We start from the raw sequence: 21,209 nt of genomic DNA, 5'->3' as shown, positions 1-21,209 counted from the left end.
CTAAAAAGGAAGTATGTTCATCCAACATATCCAATACCCGGAGATGTTTCTTATTTTATCATCAGGAAAAAAAAATGAAGAAATATTCAAGTAGTTCATCAAGCTACTACTGAATCATTATTCCGTAAATGTTTTCTCATTTGATTTCATTTATTTTGTTTTCGGCTATCTGATTAATGAAGAAACGGTTTCCATTTTCCCAGATAAATATACCCGGTAACTTTGTTTTGAAATGTCCGAAAAGAAGAACAAGAAGAAAAAAAATCAATAATGTTAAACAATTTAACAACAAAACGAATCGAATCATGTTTCATCATCATGTATCATTTATGATAATATAAAAGATGGTCATTTTGTTGTTGTTGTTGTTGTTGTTTTTGGTATGTACATCATCATCCGGTATCATATAACCGGTTACAGAAATTAATCGGAAATGTTTTTTTGCTTGTTTTCGCTATAGTCATTTTTGTCTCTACTTTTCGGAATTTGAAAATTGAAATTAAAGAAATCTTTCGGCAATGTTTTCGGCAATGTTTTTTGGTTTCCGATTCAGAATTTTTTCGTTTATTTCATAATTTTGAATGATGATAATTGAAAAACCCAGGAGGATTTTTTGCTTGGTTTTTGTTTGTAAAATTTTGTTTGTTCAAATTTTAAACAGAATTTTGTTTGTTTTTTTTGCTTTCAAAAGTTGATGACTGACACAATCATTTTTGAAAAAAATGACATTAATAATGATGATGATGATGATGATGATTTCATAGAAAGAATCAATTTTTTTTCATTTCATTTCAAAAACAAAATTTTGAAACATTCTTGTTTTGACAACAACAACAACAACAACAAAGATGACAAAGATGTTTTCACACCATCATCAGATTAGATCAGACGATCGAGATAGTTGGTTCTGAACGTTATTTTTTTCTCCGTATAGCTGTCATCATCATCATAAAACGCTGTATTTTCGGTTGATTTTCAAAACAAAACGATGATCAATGATTCAACTGTGTGTGTTTTTTAAATGAAAACAAACATCAAAGAATTAAATTAAATTTAATTACATTGCCCGTTTTGTTGTTGTTTTTGTTTTTATTTGTTGCCGAAAATGTTTTCGTTTTGTTTGGATAAAAACAACAGTTTTAGGATTCTGTGTTTTGATTTTGATGATTTTTTTTTGGACCAAACCATCATTTGTTTTGTTAAACTAACATTCAAATCATATGTATGTGTCCTGTGTATTTAATGAAAACAAATTGTCATCGTTGTTTCGTCGTTGTTATTTTAAACAAAAACAACACAGTAATGGAAATGAATAAAATGAATAAAGTAGATGACAGGATGAAATTATTGTAATTAAAACAACAAACAGGAACGCGAAAAGTGTTGAAAATTTTTGCATCACTTGAATAGAATTGATTTGATTATCATCAACATCATTGATGTTGATTTTTTTTCGTTGACAGGATTTTTTCTTCATTTTACTACAACATCAACATCGTTAGTTGATCTACAGAATTTATTTTGAAAAGTTTTTCAAAAATCTTTCGGATGTGAATAACACAACAGAATCAAATTTCATTTGTTCCTGACTTTAAAGTTTTAAATTTTTTTCAAAAAAAAGTTTTTTCTTCGTTATCGATTTATTAGTTTTTCTTTCCTTCGATCGTTGTTCGGGTAATTCAATAATTGATTTTCATTTTGATTCTTTTGAAAAAAATCGAATAACGGTCATAAACTGACGTTACGGCTGTTGCGAAAATATGTTCGAATTGTTCGTTGTTTTTTTTTTTTTTGTTGTTGTTGTTCGAATTGTTATAAAAATAGCGGCCACGTTTTTTCCCAACGTCATCGTTTTTTTTTTTAATTTTTTATTTTCAACCAAAATTGTTTTAATTTACGAAAATATAACAATCTTCAAAAATGAATTTATTACGTTTTGCATCCTGTTCAAATGATAATAATGGCAATAATCAAACAAAAAACATTGTATTTGGTTCGACCAAATATTATGTACTTTGTGCAGCTGGTGGTGCAATTAGTTGTGGTTTGACACATACAATGTTAACACCATTAGATCTAATTAAATGTCGTATACAGGTTGATCCAAAACGTTATCGTAATATAACCAATGGTTTTTTAATTTCATATCTTCATGAAGGTGGTTTACGTGGACTTGGTAGAGGTTGGGCACCAACTGCTTTTGGCTATTCTTGTCAAGGTCTTGGTAAATTTGGTTTCTATGAATTATTCAAAAATTTTTATTCGAAAATATTGGGACCAGAAAATTCTTATCATTATCGTACATCATTATATTTGGCTGCATCAGCTTCGGCAGAATTTTTTGCTGACATTGCATTGGCTCCATTCGAAGCATGTAAAGTTCGAACACAAACATCGAAAAATTGTCCATCAGAATTTCGACGTGTAGTACCATTGATTTATCGTCAAGAAGGAATGGCCGGTTTTTATAAAGGTTTAATACCACTTTGGTTTCGTCAAATACCATATACAATGATGAAATTTGCTTGCTTTGAACGTACTGTTGAATGGTTATATCGTAATGTTGTACCTAAACCACGTGATAAATGTAGTAAAGTTGAACAATTAACTATTACATTTTTAGCCGGTTATATTGCCGGTATATTCTGTGCTATTGTATCACATCCAGCCGATACAGTTGTATCAAAATTGAATCAAGATCGTGGATCAACTTGGATTAATGTACTTGGTAAATTAGGACCAATCGGTGTTTGGAAAGGTCTTATGCCACGTATCATAATGATTGGTACATTAACAGCTGCACAATGGTTTATATATGATGGTTTTAAAGTTTGGCTATCAATACCACGTCCACCACCACCAATGAAACCGGAAAATTTTGCAATCTTTTCTAACGACAATAATAATATCGATATTGTTGAAGATAAGAAAGACTAGAGATTCAAAAAAAAAAAATTGATCCATTTGAATCAAATAAACAACAAACAAACAAACAAAAAAATCAAATTCTTATCCATCATTTATTCTACTTTAATATAATATAATAACGTAATATACAACTAATGATGATGATAATAATAATAACATGGTGGACCCAAGGGTCTATCAATAATTGTGGATCGATCAATATCCGACATTCAATGGCTCCAACAACAACAAAAAAATAGTGGACAAATGAAAGAATTTTTGTCTTAATTAAGAACGAAAATTTCTTTCATATTTTTTTTATTTAGTTATTACATCAAAACGATCAATTGATTGTGCCAAGAAAAGTGGGCTTTGGTATTTACGTTTCATCATCATCATCATCATAAACATTATTCAAGTTTTTTCTTCTTATTCGATTTGTTTGTTTGTTTTCATTTCTCATCACAGTTCCATTTATCATCATCATTTATTTTTGGTTGTTGTTTGATTTTGTTTTGCCCCACTCTCTTATTGCTTTTTTTCCAAATACTTTTATCAATAGCCAAAACCAGAACTTCAGAAAACGAATCAACCCCAAGAATACATACATACATACTGATTTTCTATTTGGAAAATTTGTTTCCATCATTATTTCTTATTCTGCTGCTGTTCCTGTATTATTTTGTTGTTGTTTTTGTTGCTTTTCTTCAATGTTGTACAAAATAATTACGTATTCGTTAAATTATAACGATGATGATGATTATTATTATTAGAATTCTCAATTCTTCAAACCAAATAGAAAAGCGAAAGCAAAAAATCATTTAATTTCAATGGTTTTATCATGGTAAACACACACACAAACAAACACACACACCAATCATAATCATTATTATTATCGTTGTTAATTTTGTTTGTTTTATTTTAATTCCATTTTTTCTTTTCTTTTCTTTCTTTCATTTGTTCGTTTGAAAACGGATTCGATTGATTTTTCCGTTTTCAGATCGTTTGATATTTCAAATTATTTTCGTTCAATCAATTTGCTACTTTACACACACAACAAATTTCAGTTTAGTGATATTAGTTGATCCTGGGATTCAAAATGAAAATGAGAATCCAAAAAAAAAGAAAGAAAAATTATTCATATGGAAAATTATTCTTGATTCTTTTATGGTCGTTTCCCGAAAAAAAATAAAGCCAAAATTAAAATTTTCTTTGGCCTACTTAATATATACACACGCACTAACTGTATTAATCAAGAATCAACCAGAAGAAGAAGAAAAAGTTAGGAGAAAAAAAACAATTACAACCAAGAATTATTTGACTGTATTGGAATAATGATGATTCGTTCGTTCGTTTGTTTGTTTCATTTCATTTCATTTAATATGATGACTTTTAATATTCTTCGTTTACATTACGTTATTCGTATACCAAAAAAGATTTGATTGTTTCAAAAAAGTTTCTGTTTTCTGTATTTGTATAAGTTGAATATATAAATTTATTTTCTATACGAACAAACAATTTGTTTTTGTGAAACAACAAAAAACAATTGATTATCGAGATTTAGAGATTCTTTAGATTTTATTATTTTTATTTTTATTTCTTCAACGAACCAATGAAGCCCGTAAGGCCAATTTATTTTTTCGATAAATTCGTTACGCAAAATTCGTTTTGAGAGAAAAAAAAGACAGAATCAAAAAATTGAAAGAAACAAAACAAAACAAAACAAAAATCTATGCGCTTCATTAAATCCATTAAGAATCCACTTTGAATCCTACAGAATTGGAATAAAATTTTTCAAATCTCTTTTTTTTTTTTTTTGGTTCTGATCCAATGACATCATCATCATCAGAATGAAAGACGAAAGAATGAAAATATCCTATTGTTACGATTGAAAAAAAAATAGTTTTTCCTTGGAATTTACGTTCTGAATGATTAGTTTTAAAAATTTAAATTTCATCATCATCATTTCAATTAAAAATAGTAAAAAAAATCTTTAAAATTTTTCTCTGAAAAAAGAATCATTTCATAGAAAGAAATGACAATGGAACTGTATTCCAGTATTTTATCAATTCATTTTTCTACTTATTCGACTTTGCCGATAAGCTTGATTCCCTCTTTCTGATTCTTTTATTCTTGTTTGTATATATAGAATCTTTTACTTACTTTATCCTTGTTGGTCATAATATATGTGGAAAATTAATTTTTTTTTTGCTGTTAATATTATCATTTCGTTTAAGTAGAGATTTAAAACATCACATATATACTCAATAGATGAAGAAATCTAAAATAGAAAAAAATAAGAATGCTAAACTTATCTTTTCATTCAAACATTGATTCACTATAGTTTCCATTTCTATTCTTAGATATTTTTTTTCAAAGAAGAAAAAAGCTTTAGTTTATTTTATCATTTCATTCGACGATGATGAAAAAACCGAACCGAACTGAACCGATTTCCATTTTTTTTCATCTTTTCTTTTTTTTTTCAATGAGAAAAATTCTTCATTTTTTTCTTGGTGTGATGTGTTAGTCGGTCGGTCGGTTGGTTAGTGTTATTCTCAATCTTTGCTCAATCAATATTCTATCCATCCATCCATCCATCGAATCAAAATGGCGGCCGCCTACATCTCAAGTATTCAGTCATTGTCATTTGTAAGAGAGAAAGAGAAAAAAAGGATAAGGAAAAAATAAAGAATTTCGATGTTAAAAAAAATTATTTTCTGCCTTTTTATAAACGAGAAAATAAAAACAGAAATTATCGATTACAATCCTGAGATTCATATATGAGGAAGAAAGGAAAAAATGGAAAATTTTCCATTTTTGCTTCCTAAAGATTTTCTTCATTCATTCCATCATTGTCTGTCTGTCTGTCTGTTTTTTTTTCTGGTATAGTTGCGAGAGAGAGAGGGAGAGAAAACAAAAATCGATAATTTGAATCACATAGCAAGTTGCAAAATAAAAAAAAAAAGATTTTAAAACGTAAAAAAAAAAGTTCCAAAATTTTTTCATTTTTGGATCTTTTCGACTTTAGTCTCCTTTTCTTTTTTCTGAATATGGATCGAAAGTTTTTCGTTTAAGTTAGTTTTTTTTCGCTGTGTTAACATCAATTTTACATTTAAAAATTTTCTTTCAGAATTCAATGTTTTTCAGGAACTTTCTTGATGAATGAAATGTTGTTGTTGTTGTTTCACTGGTGCCAAAGATCATTTAGCCATTTGCCATTTATATCCCTCCTGTTTGTTTTTTTCCCTGAAAAAAAAACAGAAAATTGTTTGCTTTTTACTGATCTAAATCTGATCTGATATTGATGTTTGTTTATATGTTACAAAAATGAACTGTTTGAATTTGGATCGTTAGTTTAGAATTTTTCCTGATGTTTTTTTTTCTTTCTCACTCGGTTGACAATTTGATGATTTTTGTTTCGTTGTTGTTGTTGTGTGATTAATTGATTTTTCCACTGATGATGATCAACATAAAACCAGTAGCAGTAGCAGAAATATCATTAGCCTTGAAATCTTTTCTCTATATTTAAATACAAATGATTTTCATTTTGTTTTGTTTTTGTTTTTTTTTTCTGGGGTATAAAAAAAATCATTCATCTTCCAATTGATTATATTGGTTGAAAAGAATTGAAGGAAAATTTTCTCTTCTGGATAAATAAATAGAAAAAAAATACATTGATTTATTAAGAATTTCGTTAACCATCAACATCATCATCATTCTTATTTGGGCCAGAATTTCTTTTTTCTTTTTCGACCATTGTTTTTGTGTATGTGTGTGTGACTTGAATTTTCAATTTCAATACAAGTAAAAAATCCTGGGAAAATATACAGTTAATTAACTTTGAATTTGATTACATTTTTCTTACCATTTTTTTCTTTTTGTTTTGTTTTCGTTTATTCAGGTTTGATGAAGATTAATGAACAATTTCAAAAAATTACGCCTACTGGTGGTGCTGTTGATATATCGAACGATCTTCATGGTCCTCATCATACATCATCAACATCTGTATCCGCAAATGTTATTCCTGGAAGTGGAACGGCTAATGTTGGTGCTGGCTCATCATCAACAATAAAAATTCGTAATCTAGCACATCTTTTACAACAATTAGATGAACTTGGTGGTGGTGGTTCAGCACCAGCATCCGCACCTGGTGGCCTTTCAACAACATCCGGTGGTAATCAAGGTGGTGGTACAGGTGCAGGAGGAGGAGGTACGGTTGCTACTACTGATAGTTCAGATTTATATAGTGGTATTGGTGGTGGTGGGGGTAGTATTACTAGTGCTGGTGGTAATTCATTATCACGACCATCAAATCAATCTTCACAATTAAAATTTGATCTTGATTATTATATGGGAACAAATTTACAAGGTTTTGTTAAACAAACAGCTCGAATGATACCACCACCGCCACCACCATCTTCAACAACTTGTAGGTATGTATAAATTTTTACCGAAATTTTAATCATTTTTCCATTAATTAATGAAATTGTTTTCATTTTTGGAACACAGAACACGATCAACTAATTATAATCCATATACATCAACAACGGCACCAACATCATCATCATATTTTGCAACATTACCACCAATGTCACCATCGACAACAACATCAACAACAACATCGACTACAGCACGTGAAGATGATATGATTGATTGTATTGCTACCGGAAATGATATGAGTGATAGTGGTGGTGGTTGTAGTAATCAACATAATGGAAATAGTATTGGTATTAATCGAAACAATAATAGTGGTGGTGGTGGTGATCGAAGACATCGTCGTCGTCGTCGTATGAATCGTTGTAATCTGATGGATGGTTCTTCCGATGATGTTGATGATGATGATAATAATGATGATGATATTGATGACGAAGATGATGATGATGTTGATGTTTGTAGTGATGAAGATGATGATGATTATGATTATGAAGAAAATGGTAGTGCATTCGATTCCGATCTAAATGCCGATATAAATTCACAATTTTCTGGTTTCAATAATTTAATAATGTCGATGACAAATGATACTGGTGGTATAATCGATAATAATAATGGTGTCAGCGGTGGTGGTGGTGGTAGTTTTGGTGTCAATTTTTTATTCAATAATAATCAACAACAATTTCAACAACTTGATGGTGGCAGTATCGGAAGCAATAATGGTCTTAATTCATTAACACGAAGTGCAAGTGAAGAGGCACTTCCTGTAAGAAACTTTCTTTTTAATTTTTTTTTTTGTTTCTGAATTGATTTCAAAGATTTGAACGACGGTTGAATCTCTACAATCTCTATGTATTGTGTATATATAGAATCTGATGAATCTTTATTGCCGTCGTTACCGGAATGTAGTTTTCGTTTGTCATTTTTTTTTGTTGAAAAAATCATTTTAACAATCATCAAACATTCATTAGATTCTATATATACACAATGCATAGAGATTGTAGAGATTTCTTGTTTTTAATTTTTCCATTTATTTTACTTTGAAATTTTCTAAATTTTATTCTGATTTTTTTGTTTTGTTTTTTTCAGTGTTCAATACGTCGTTCGAATCGTCAATCATTGCCCATTCAACTCCCACAACGATTATCACAACAATTACTTCCGCAATTACATCAACAACGTCGTCAACATCACCAACAGCAACAACAACAACAACAGGAGCAACAAGATTATTCAATCCATATGGGTGCAGAACAATTTTCACAAATGAATCCATTTCCATATCCGATGACGATGACAGCAGCAGTAAATTTAATACAGCAGCAACAACAACAACAACAGCAAACAGCGCCGAACAATTATTGTACATTACCACGACATTGGCTCGAAGAGATGGCCCGACAATATCATTTTCAACAATTAATACAACAAACACGTGCTCAACAACAACAACAACAGCAACAACAATCAACAATGCAATCATCAGTCACAGCAACAACAACAACAACACCGACGATGACCGGTCAACAGCAATAACATCAACATTACCATCATTGAAACAATCACGATTCATAGTAACACCTGTACCAGAAGAAGAAATATTTGATAATATAATTACAACCGAAGAAGAAGAAATATTGATTGGACAATTGAAAAAAATGACCAATACAACATCATCAATTGGTTCGGATCAATCAACAGCAACAAATACAATGATGACAATGACAATGATTACAACATCGGATACATCATCATCCGATATATCTGCATCAACATTATCGATGGCAACAATTCTTCGACGAAAACAACGTCGTGAATTACGATTACAGGAACAATCATTAATGTTAGCATTGAAACAGGATCTAATTGATCACGATGATGATGATGATGATGATGATCATAATAAACGTTTTATGATGATGGCCAAACAAGATTTGGAAATGGAAATTCCTTCTGAAGCTACAACCACTACTACTACTACTACTGAATCTGAATCGACTAGCTGTTGTTGTAATGATGATGATGATGATAATAACAATAAAAATGTTGATAAAACATCCATCAAAATTAATGATAATAACAATGTAATCAATAAAATGGCTACAATTGATTCATCATCATTATCAACAGCTACAACAACAACAACAACAACATCCGAATCGAATGCAAATGATAATGATAATGATAACAATAATGGTGATAATCGAATGAAAGTTTATCGTAAACATCGGCCATCATTACAATATCAAGAATATAAAGTTTAATTTTATTCTTAATTTATAAATATTTTATATCATTATTATTTAGGAGATTATTCATATTTATATTTATCAATAACATTGTATATAATTAATCCATCGAAAAAAAATTTAGAAACTAAAGATGTTTATGAGACAAAAACAAAGAGTACACACATGTTATTCAATATTGTTAGTCATAATAATTGTTCATCATTATCATTATTTGAACGAAGAGAATAATTTTAATTTTGTTTTTTTTAATTTAAAAAATGCATCATAAAAATGCCCGAATCATCGAACCGAACCGTTAATGAATATCTTGTCCTGTGTGTATATTTTTTCCATAATATTCTTTGTATTTAAAATGAAAATTTTCTTTATCATTTTTGTTTTGTTTTTTCAAAATTTTCGTTATTTACTTTTCGGTTTTAAATTTTGTGGTTTTCTCACAATTGCCCGTAAAGATCTTTCACCGGAAAACAAAAATTATTGTCCATATTTTTCAAAAAAACAAACTATTAATACACATTGGCAAACATTAAATATATCATTCTAGAGATTCAAATTGATTGATTTTTTGTTTTCTTAATTTACCCGAATTTAAAGTTGATATCGATTTTGTATCGATGTGTGCATAGTCGTCGTTGTTGTTGCTTTTAAACGTATTCATAATCAACACTATTTGGATCTTGATCTGAATCACTCGAATGTATATCATTGATAAGAAATGGTCCAAATACGACGACCGTAACATAAATTATAATCCAAAATAATAAATATTGTAATGTTCGTAGTAAATCTGGTGTTAATTTTGGATTCAAAATGGTTATTTTGGTTGTAAATTTTGGTAATGACATTGTAGCTAATGTTGAATCATTATCATCATTAATGTTAGATGATGTTGAATCTAATTGATTATTAATGTTATTTTTATAATGTAAAATTGATTTTTTTGTTCGATGTAATGATGATCGTTCAACAATCTTATCATCATCAAATAAATCCAACATAAATTGATTACGTATAAATTGTCCATATTTTTCACATTCAATCGAATCATAATGAAAATTTGGACAATTTTTTCGTTGAATTTCCGATATATCATCCATATATGATGATGGATTTGTTGAACATACATCTCGAATACAATTGATAAAATTCCATATTGGACAACAAATCATTGGTTCATTTGGACCACAATTCATTAGAATTTGTTTTGTTAATTTTGGTTTATTGATAGTTTGATTTGATGATGATGATTGAATATATTCATCAGTACCTAATTGTATGATACAAGACCAATTTTCACTAACTTCATCCACACATTTCTTTAAAGTTTTCTTTGTTTGCCAACAATTTTCATCACCATCGACAACAACAACAACAATGATTGATAAAACAATTATGGTGGTAACAAAACAATGAAACATTGAATACATATCAAACAAACAGATTTATTTGGCATTTTTTTTAGTGAATTTATAGCCGAATAATTCGAAAAAAAGAATATTCAAATTAGATTAAGTTTTCACTAAGGAAAAAAAAGTAAAAATATTCCAAAAAAAAACAGCTAAAAAAAATATCCAAAGTGAAACGGATTGGGACGAAAAACATTCATTGGAATTCCATTATGGTTGCGAGCCAAGAACCAGGATTATTATTAATTCATCATCATCAATGGAAGATGATAATGGTTGTTGTTTTGAAAGAAAATGAAACATAATTTCAAATTTAAATAAAATGAATTTGAATTTGATGAATAAATTTCATTTCAATGAATCAAATGAATGAATGGAACAAAACGTTGAAATAAAATTTCAATTGAGTTGTCAAACCAGAGATGGAGAACAACAAAAAGAGAAAATTTGTTTTTTTATTTTCTTTTTGTCAGAACAAAAACAGAGAGAGAGAGTGGTGGTATTGATATTGAAATTAGTTTCAAATTGGTTACAAATTGTTATTACCGGTGATATCCGACCAATATCGATGATGATCATGAAATTTAACGTCTCTTTTTTTCTTTTTTATTCGTTGTTCGCTTCGACAATTTCTTAAGATTTTTCTTCCTTTTCTTTTCTTTTCTTTCTGCATAAATAAATGATATAATGAAATGTGTGAAATAAACAAATCGGTTTGTTTTGAAATTCATGAAAAAAAACCAAGAAAGAAAAACATTCATTCACAGGATTCATACAATGAATGAAATTTTCTCCCAATTGATCATTTATCCAGAAAAAAAAGGTAAATTTATTGTTCGTGTCATCATCATCATCATCAATCATCAATTGAACCAAACAAACAGAAAAACGACGTTATTTAAAACTAAATAAAGACGTCATCTTCATCATATGGTTTTGGCTGCTCAATTCATTTTCCCAAAGTTAAAACGTGTGTGCGGTTTCTTTCTTTATTATTATTATCTGATGGAACTGATTTCCACTTCTTAAAGTCTTTTCTATTTCACCTAATTTTATTCATACTTTTTCTTCATTCAACATTTGAATAATTTATTTATTTATTTATATTCAATTCGGGTCAAAACACACACACACACACGTGCGCACATATGTTCAGGTAGAATTGATGATTGGATAATTAATTTTCACAAGCAAATCAAAAAAGTCAAACAAGATCCGGATTTGCTACCAGAAAAATTTCCAATTCATTTTCAAGGTTTTTCCTCTGCCAAAAAATAAAATCGTATTAATCATCATCATCATTAGAAAAACTCCAATTAAAACTATTGATCGAGAACAAACAAACAAAAAAAAAGAGTTATAATAATCCAATGACCATGAAAATTAGAAAAAAAATCCATTTGAAAATATTCAATCGATTGATTCAAAACCGAAAAAAAATTAATCTAGTCAATTGACTTTCAGTACGGTCGGATGGATAAATGAATGGATGGATTTGATTTTGAATTTTGAACTTTTTTTTCAATAAAACTAATAATAATAATAATAAACGGATCTCACAATCATTATCATTGTTATTTATTAACCCTAATTTCATATTCAATTCATTGGAATAATAAAAAATTTTTTAAATCTCAAAATATGAAAACTTTGCCACCACCATCATCACTCTCCTTTGTTCGTCTTAGTTAATGCTCTGTTTTTTTGTTTGTTTGTTTCTTTGATCCAGGATCCGTTCACTAAAACTTGAATTGTTAATTGTGGCAATAAATTATCCCACTTGACATGAAAATTTTCTCTCTCTTTCTTTTTATTCACTCATTCTTTATCTATGTTTGTTTGTTTGTTTGTTTGTCAAAAATTGACACAATTACAAATAAGTGAACATAAGCGAAAGGAAATCATCATAATCATCGAAATCACTGGGTTAACCCTGGGTTTTTATCTCTCTTTCATTCTCATAATTTTTTTTCACATGTGTGGTTTTTTCATTTTTCTTTTCATTTTCTGTTTGTTTATCGTGTTAACCCGTTGATTGTTTTTGATATCTGTTTTTGTTTGTTTGTTTTTTTAGAAAAAAAATCAACGTTTAACATCGTTCACAATTTTAAATAGTTATTCGGAATCATTTTGAGATTTGGGAAACAAATATTGAGATACTCTGTAATAAACAAACATAAACAAACAAAAATTCAAAAGTGGACCAAAAGGATTACTGAAACTCTGTTTTTTCAAACTGTTTTCTTTTTTATGAAAAAAATAATTCCAGGAAAATTTCTGTCAATATTTAAACATCAATTTTTTTTCTGGCTGGAAATAGAATGGGTTAGAAATAAATTAAGTCATCAAAAAAAAAGAAAATCATTTTTTAAAATCAGAAAAAACAGTTTGGCACATCATTGAAATTACCGATGTTTACATTCTGCATCACATTTCTCACTGTAGATACACACACAGACACACATTCATTAATCAACCGATGAAATATTATGAGGATAAACTCTTTCAATTTCTCATTTTCTCAACCAAGAAATTCAGTTTATGATTCGACCTTGTTGTATTTGCAAGTTGAATATATGACCTTTATCTGAAGTAGATTAAATCTAAAATCATATATTTATATTTAGTATTAAAAAGGTTAATTATATAATAAATTAGTTAAGTTGATCAATATAAAAATGGATGAAAAATTGAAGATTTTCCATCCCATTGTTCAGTTAATAACAATTTTCTGTATTGGATTTTTTTTCAGTTACTTTTCCAAAATAAGAAAAATCTTTTCATTTCTTTTCATTTCATTTATCGATAAATAAATATAATCCTTTCGTTACGATTGATTAATTATTGATTATAACTAATAAAGTTTCTGAAATCCAAAGAAACTGAAAAACTCAAAACAGAAAATATTTCCATTCGAATTGGGCACGGCATTTGACATTTGGTTTATTGTTACAAATCTTTTTCTTTTCTTTTATTTTCTTCTGTCTATTTGACATTGAAAAACGGTAAGGATTAATAATCATTTCAAAAGAAACGTTGTTTACCGGTCGTCGTTCGGTTATCGATGAATTAAATGTTTTATTAAAGATTTCATTTTTTCCCCAATTCAAACTAATTTAAATTCAAACTTTGAAAATTTTTAATGATTAACTTTAAGTGATTTTTATTTGAAAGCAATAAAAAAAAATACGGAACGAAAGAAAATTCAATTTTTAAAAACCACCAACGATTTGTTATGATTTTCAATTAGCCAAATTCATTCATTCATTAATCATATGGTTCGAATTGATACATTGATGGCCATTATCATCATCATCATCATCATCATCGAATGATCTATTACCGACTTTTATACCACACACACATGATGAGCACCACGATACCGCACTCGCGTAGCAAATATGGCAAATATTGTAAAGTTACCATACATTATATTTGTTCAAGTAACTGTAAAATTTTTATTATATTTTCATTCATCAATATTATGACAGAATTGGATTGGCCATTTTTTTTCATTATTAACAATTTCATAATCAAAAAATTCATATGAATGAATTTAGGCCACACAAATACATAAATCTAATATATATTTCAAAATGACATTAAATGATTGAACGACTTATCATTTATCCAGAAGTAGAAGAAGAAAAAGAGAAAAAAGTTCAAAGTTTTACCAAAATGTTGGTGTTTCGATGAATGTTTCCAATTTTGGCCATTGCGGTTCAATTGATTATTATTGTATCGAAACAACCAAAGAAAAAAAATGAGAAATATTAAATTATGATCAATGAATGAATTATTATGAAGTTTCTTTTCCGAGTAAACAACAATAACACACACAAACAAACAATGCCCTGAAGCCTGATGAATCAATCTGGCCAAAAAAAAATTTATCAGTGTTTCTATCTATGATATTATCAAATTAAAACATAAAATTAGCAAAATACATTATTTTGTATCATTGATCATTCAATGTTTTACAATGTTTGATCCAATTGATGAATCAATCAATGAAATAAACAAATCCAATATTGATTATGATTCTTGAAATCCTTATTCAATTCAAATCGTATATTCAATATGAAAATGAAAAAAAAATTTCATGCTAAATTAAATCCCAAAAAAATGATTCGATTGCCAAGTATAAAATTTTTTTCAATAGAAAAATCAACGAAAAACTTTTTGTTTTTCTGCACAAATCAAATCAATCATAATCGAGTTGATAATGTTTTCAAAAAAAATTGGTGATTTTTCTTTTTGGTTTGCTTTGAATTGAAGCGAAAATTATTGTGGAAATTTGAAACTTTCATTTTGCAAAAAAATATGAATTTTTTACCGTTCACACAACAACAACCATCAAGAGGAAATGAACCAGAAAAAAAATGATAATTTCCTGCAAAACAAAACAAAAAAAAAAAATCAAAATTTCATTGTTTTGTAATTGAATTTAATTTGAGCTGTATTTGGAATGATTGTCCAAAAAGGAAAAAAATTCTCGGGAAATTTGAAGCGTTAAACGGATTGAAGATTTGGCAACAAACAACAGAAAAATGTTAATTTCAAATTACAGACCAAACGAATTTGACACTTTTCTTTGCAACTACCGAAATACTGTTAAATTTTCCAAAAAAAAATTGAATTCAAAATAAACCTAAACACAAATCGAAAAACATTAAACAACAATTTTGATTTATTTATTATCAAGAGGAAATAATAATGATGGTTGGATGGGGGAAAACATCATTTCACCAAACAGAAGAAAAAACACCCAACCATCATTTTTGAAATTTGAACCAAATGTTTTCGTAGTGTTTATGTTTGTGAGTTTGTGTGTGTGAATAAAATACATAAATATGTAAATTTTTCTGTGAATCCTTTGTTTACCCAAAACTGGATTCAAAGTTTTTTTTCACTTTGTGTCATCTGTCAGCACGCGAGTGAAAGTTTTTTTTTTGGAACAACACTCTATATTTGATAAACATTCAACACCAATTCGTTTCAAACAAAAAAAATGGATAGAATTGCTACTGTGTCATTGATTGATTAGCTGATTTGATTTCTTTTCATTTTCCTGTTGTTGTTGTTTGAAAATTTACAATATGAAATTTTCATTATCATTTTATTATTGATTGATTGATTGATTGATTTGCTAAATACAAACAAACAGACGTTGTTCTTGTGTGTGTGTGTGAAAGAGTGAACAAAAAACACACACAAATTACCGATTGATTGATTTGTGTATGTGAAAACAAAAAGAACTGATAAAAGAAAAAACAACAACAAATGATTCTAATGTTTCAAATTGGAACCTGGAACAAAAAGGTTCCAAAAAAATATGAATCACAAAAAATTCACAGACCACAATCCTTTCTTTTTTCTGTATATGCCTTTTCCATTAAATATTCAAAAAACTTTATTAATGTAAATCAAGTAATAAAAAAAAACTTTAATTTTATTTCAAAACAATATGTAAAAAAAAGAAAAGAAAAAGATTTATTATTCTCATTATAAATAATAATCATTGTAATTTGTAATTATAATCGAGGAACCAACAAAAGAAAAAAACGGCCATCGGTCATTTTTACATTCATGAAAAAGAAATTGTTGTTTCCCGAAAGAAAAACCGGCACACACACAAAAACATATGGCCAAAATGTTTATTGTGATTTTATTATGACACATATTTGTTTGTTTATTTGTTTGTTTTTACGTTTACAAATAATAATAATGAAAATGGTATTCCCATAATAATAAATCATAACCGGCTTTCATTGACCATTTTTTCATTTCATCGTTTTTCCATAATAATAATGGAAGAATGGAATTCAATTATTCATCATCATCATAATCATCATCCATTTGGTTATAATCACCATCCACATCATCATCATCATCATTGATCGTTTCCAAATTATTCACATTGATCGATGATGTCGATGTTGGTGATCGTTGTTGTGAACATTGATGATGTTCACATTCACATTTACATTGACGATTTGTTGTTGTTGTTATGGATAATGTTGGACTTGGACTTTTTCGATGACCATGATGATGATTATTGTTGTTGTTTACCGTTGTTGTTGTTGTTGTTGATATTGGTGATAAATGATGATAATTTGGATGTTGTTCTTTTTTATGTTTTACACGACGATTTTGAAACCAAATTTTTACCTGTTTTTCTGTAAGGCTTAAATAATGTGCAATTTCGATACGTCTTAAACGGGATAGATACATACTTTTGGCAAATTCATGTTCCAAATGTATTATCTGTGTTGATGTAAATGCAGTACGTAAACGGCTTGATGAACTTGATGACGCTGTCGCTGTTGTTGTTGTTGTTGTTGTAGCCAGCGTTGATGATGAACTGGGGGATTTTGATGATAACGATTCTTTCTTTGATGATATTTCATTCTTTTTTGAAATGAATGATTTAACGTTTGACGTTGAACATTTAATTTTCTTTACTTTATCCATTTTGGAATGTTTTCGTTCATTTTTTTCAAGTTTTTTCTCATCTTGATCATCATTATCATTAGTTAATGGCTTTAAAAGTTGTTGTTGTTGCTGAAATTGATTATTTGTATTTAATTTAATCAATAATTCTTCTTGTGATTTGTTTGGTGATAATTGTCTTGATGGTAATTGATCTACTATCGATGATGATGGTGGTGGTATTAGATTTTGAAGAAAAAATGCTGGTCCCAACATATAATGTGAATAGAATTTTTGATAATCATTCATCAATGATTTAAATGTCGTTTCCGTTGTTGTTGTTGGTATCATCGATGATGCTGATACAATTGATGTTGATAACGGTAACGGTTGATGCGGCTTGGATTGCACTTTTTCCATTGTTGGTAATGAATTATCTGCTGCTGATGTGGTTCGGATTTTCAATAATTTCGAATGATTATTGAACATTGGATTATTATCATTATCATCAATGTGATTTAAATCATATTGATCATTGAAATTGGTTGTATAATGTGATGCAGAATGATGATTCAATAATGAATCCATAAAAAATGATCTTGATGTCATCGTTATTTGATTGATTATTGATTTGAAATTGAATTTTAAAATTCAAATCAATTTTTCAAACAAACATAAAATTAAAATCTCTAGTTTAGCTACCAGATTTTATATATGACAATATTTTACCTTTAATAAAAAAAGACCTAGCTTGCTGAAAAGTTTATCAATTATAGACTATTTTTACCGATTGAAAAACATAAACATTGCAGTAAGTTACGCCTATTTTTGGGTCGTACCTTTCGAAAAAAGGTCATTTCTAGGGTCCTAGGTTCAAATGGAAACAAAACCATGGTCAACACCCATATAGACTCATTTGATTTAGTTTAGTTTATGTTCAGTTCAATAACTGAAATTCGTTTTTCCATAAATATTGTGTTGATAACATAATTACCGATCTAAATGATGAATGATGAATGATGATGATGATTACATTATTGAATTTCAAATTTTTCGCTATTTTATTCATTTTCATCGCCATATCAAATTACCAAATAACTAGAAATAAATAAAAAAAAATGAGAATATCTTTCATCATCAGAACAGGAAAAAATATTCATACAAAACAATTCATCAATCAATCAATCAATCAATCAATTAATCATTACCATTAGTTTGATTTAATTATGATTGATTTGAAATTTGAATTCATTGTCTGTCGTCAAACGAGAGACCAAAAAAAAAAAAAAAAAAAACTATCAAATGAAAATATGCCTCAAGTATGGATCACTTCATTAACTGAAAACAATCCAAAGTCAATATTCAAATAAAAATTTAAATTTTAAATTTTAGATTTTTGTTTGAATCAAATATTTACAGAAAATCACACACACAGAGAATTTCTGATTAAAACAAAAATCATTTTTTTTCTTTGTTTGGTTAATGATAAAAAAATTCAATTTTTTTATTTGATATCAAATGAATCAATAATTTAAAAATGTAAAAATCTCCTACACATATGGAATGTTTGATAATCAACGACGGTTTGTTTATTGATTTTAAATCAATAAATTATTTGTGCTTGTTTCTGGAACATTTCTTCACTTTCACTTCTACCAAAAATCCCCATAGGGTCTATAGAGGTTTTTCTTTTATTTGTTGTCTGTTTCGGTTTGTTCAACCACATCCAGATGTTTTGTTGAATTTTTAAAAAAAAGAAGTTGATCCATTTTCAACCATCAACCATTATCATCAACCATAATGAATGAGATTGCAACCAAAAATAATAAAAAAATAACCCTGAGGTTATTTGATATTATTATTATCCGTTTGTTTTTCTGGTATTTATATCTGAATAATGATAATCAATCAATGATGATGATAATTGACAATACATCAAACATAATGTTTTTGAAATTTGTTTAAAATAATCAATTTGAAATGGATGAATATTTTTTCAACTTGTTTCCAGGCTATGAATAATCCAAGCAAAGTAGAAAAGAAACATTATTTTCAAACACTTTTCTTCTTCCAAAATTAATTATCGGAAGAAATTCCCAAAAAAATACTGATTAAACAGATTTGATTTTGAAATTTAAACAAAAAACAAAAACAAATAAACAATAACAATAACAATCGAAGACAAAATTGAAGGGAAATGAAAATCAATTATTTAGCAAAAAAGATTTTCCTGGAAAATTTCTCTCTTTTGCAAACAATTTGCAAATGTCATTCAACATTCGGATAAATTCGTCATGAAAATAAGTCATCATTATCATCATCATCATCATCATTTGTTGTCCTTGGAATATAAATATAAATTGGACCAATTATTTATTCTCATGAAACATTTTTGAAAGTATTCATTGGAGAATCGTTAATTATAACGATATTTTTTTCCAGTACATCCATGTCGAAAAAACATCCATTCTAACGACCGGCTAGCATTTTTTGTCATCCTTCTATTTTTTTCCCAGTTATTATCGTTGTCAATCTACTTATTACTGTAATATTTAATGATGATAATGATGATGATGATGTCATTATAATCATGATTATATATAGGCCAAATCACCATTATCATCATCATCCAAAAACGGGAAAACATTCAGAAATTCATTGTTCTAATTGACAATGAATCAATCAATAGCAATTTAGTGTGAGGTAAGTGTGAACCTTTTATCTTCTTTTTTTCTTTTTTGGTTTCAAAAAACAAACACCAAATTCTAATTTGACAAAACAAAAAAAATGAATTGAAAAATAAAACATTATTATTGTACACAGTCGGTGGTAAAACGATTCAATTTTACAAACTAAATGTTTTTTTTCAATTTTATTGTTATTCGCTGTTTTTAAACTTATCAATGAGGATGTGTTTCTCTCTATGTGTGAAATGTGGATGTTTTCGGAATACAATAGAGCCATACCATTGTGATTGAAATCAATCACAATCTTGATCGATTTAAAAAAAATGAATTTTTGAACAAAACAAAATATCATCAAAACCTATAAGATTCAGAATGAATGAATTTGAATTTGAATTCAAATCAAAAATCATTGATTTGATTTGATTTGATTTGATAAAAAAACCTGAAAATATTTTGACAAATGAAGTTAAATTTGGATAAAGATAATTGGCTGGCTATAATATTTAAAATGTCACCATTATCAAAACACCCATATAGTTGATGATGTCAATGTCGTCGTCGATCATGATGACGACTACGACGACGACGACAATCAGACGAGACATATTTGATCCAATGACCCTTAACCTCACTTTATAAACATTCATAAAGGTCATGAAACCATGTAATTCATTTGGTTTAGGTTCGTATTGTAATAACAACAACAACAACAACAATGGCGACACAATCTTTGAATTTAACAAAAGTTTCAAATTACACAATCAATAAACAGAGATCGAGAATGTAGACAAAAATATTTTTCCTGATATCAAATGATCGAACATGAAAATCAATGTTTTTTTTTATATTTTCAATTGAAATGAAAACATTGATTGTTTGTTTGTTTTTATTTCCAAAAAATAAAACAAAATTCACAATTGTCGTTTTTCGTCTTAAATCATTTTTTTGGTTTTGTTTTCGATGTCCACATACACACACACAATGGCCATTATGTTGACAAGTATTTTGGCACCTTGTTTTTGGTACCAATCATTCCTATTGACAATAATAATCTTTGACAATTTGTTTTTTCTGCAAACAACAACAACAACAAG

At 28.2% G+C, this 21,209-nt stretch overlaps 3 protein-coding genes across 4 annotated transcripts in view; 2 read left to right on the top strand and 1 right to left on the bottom strand.

The window, feature by feature from the left end:
• Window positions 1–10,143, top strand: part of mmd (disintegrin and metalloproteinase domain-containing protein mind-meld) — a 36,480-nt gene extending 26,337 nt beyond the window's left edge. Inside the window, exons 19-21 of one of the 2 annotated variants that reach the window (XM_027346672.2) lie at window positions 6,809–7,340; window positions 7,417–8,104; window positions 8,428–9,007. In XM_027346672.2, coding sequence (XP_027202473.2) covers window positions 6,809–7,340; window positions 7,417–8,104; window positions 8,428–8,874 — 1,667 coding nt within the window. In that variant the 3' untranslated portion in view covers window positions 8,875–9,007. Of the gene's footprint in view, window positions 1–6,808; window positions 7,341–7,416; window positions 8,105–8,427 lie in introns of both variants that reach the window. The other variant, XM_075821643.1, reaches the window with a different exon arrangement.
• On the top strand, window positions 1,825–3,063 carry LOC113796402 (phosphate carrier protein, mitochondrial-like). The gene has a single exon (XM_075821651.1). The coding sequence runs from the start codon at window positions 1,921–1,923 to the stop codon at window positions 2,935–2,937; it is 1,017 nt and encodes a 338-aa protein (XP_075677766.1). The 5' UTR covers window positions 1,825–1,920; the 3' UTR covers window positions 2,938–3,063.
• A 6,382-nt stretch (window positions 10,144–16,525) lies between the features above and the next one.
• Window positions 16,526–18,107, bottom strand: LOC113796371 (uncharacterized). The gene has a single exon (XM_027346636.2). It carries the CDS (start codon window positions 18,035–18,037, stop codon window positions 16,826–16,828), a length of 1,212 nt encoding a protein of 403 aa, XP_027202437.2. The 5' UTR covers window positions 18,038–18,107; the 3' UTR covers window positions 16,526–16,825.
• Window positions 18,108–21,209: the final 3,102 nt, after the last annotated feature.

This window comes from Dermatophagoides pteronyssinus, unplaced genomic scaffold, assembly GCF_027571235.1.
Source record: "Dermatophagoides pteronyssinus isolate colony J.1.1.1.1 unplaced genomic scaffold, Derpt_VIB-CSIC_2022.12 sq0012, whole genome shotgun sequence".
In the NCBI taxonomy this organism is placed as follows: domain Eukaryota; kingdom Metazoa; phylum Arthropoda; class Arachnida; order Sarcoptiformes; family Pyroglyphidae; genus Dermatophagoides; species Dermatophagoides pteronyssinus.
This window is presented reverse-complemented; position numbering and strand designations above follow the sequence as displayed.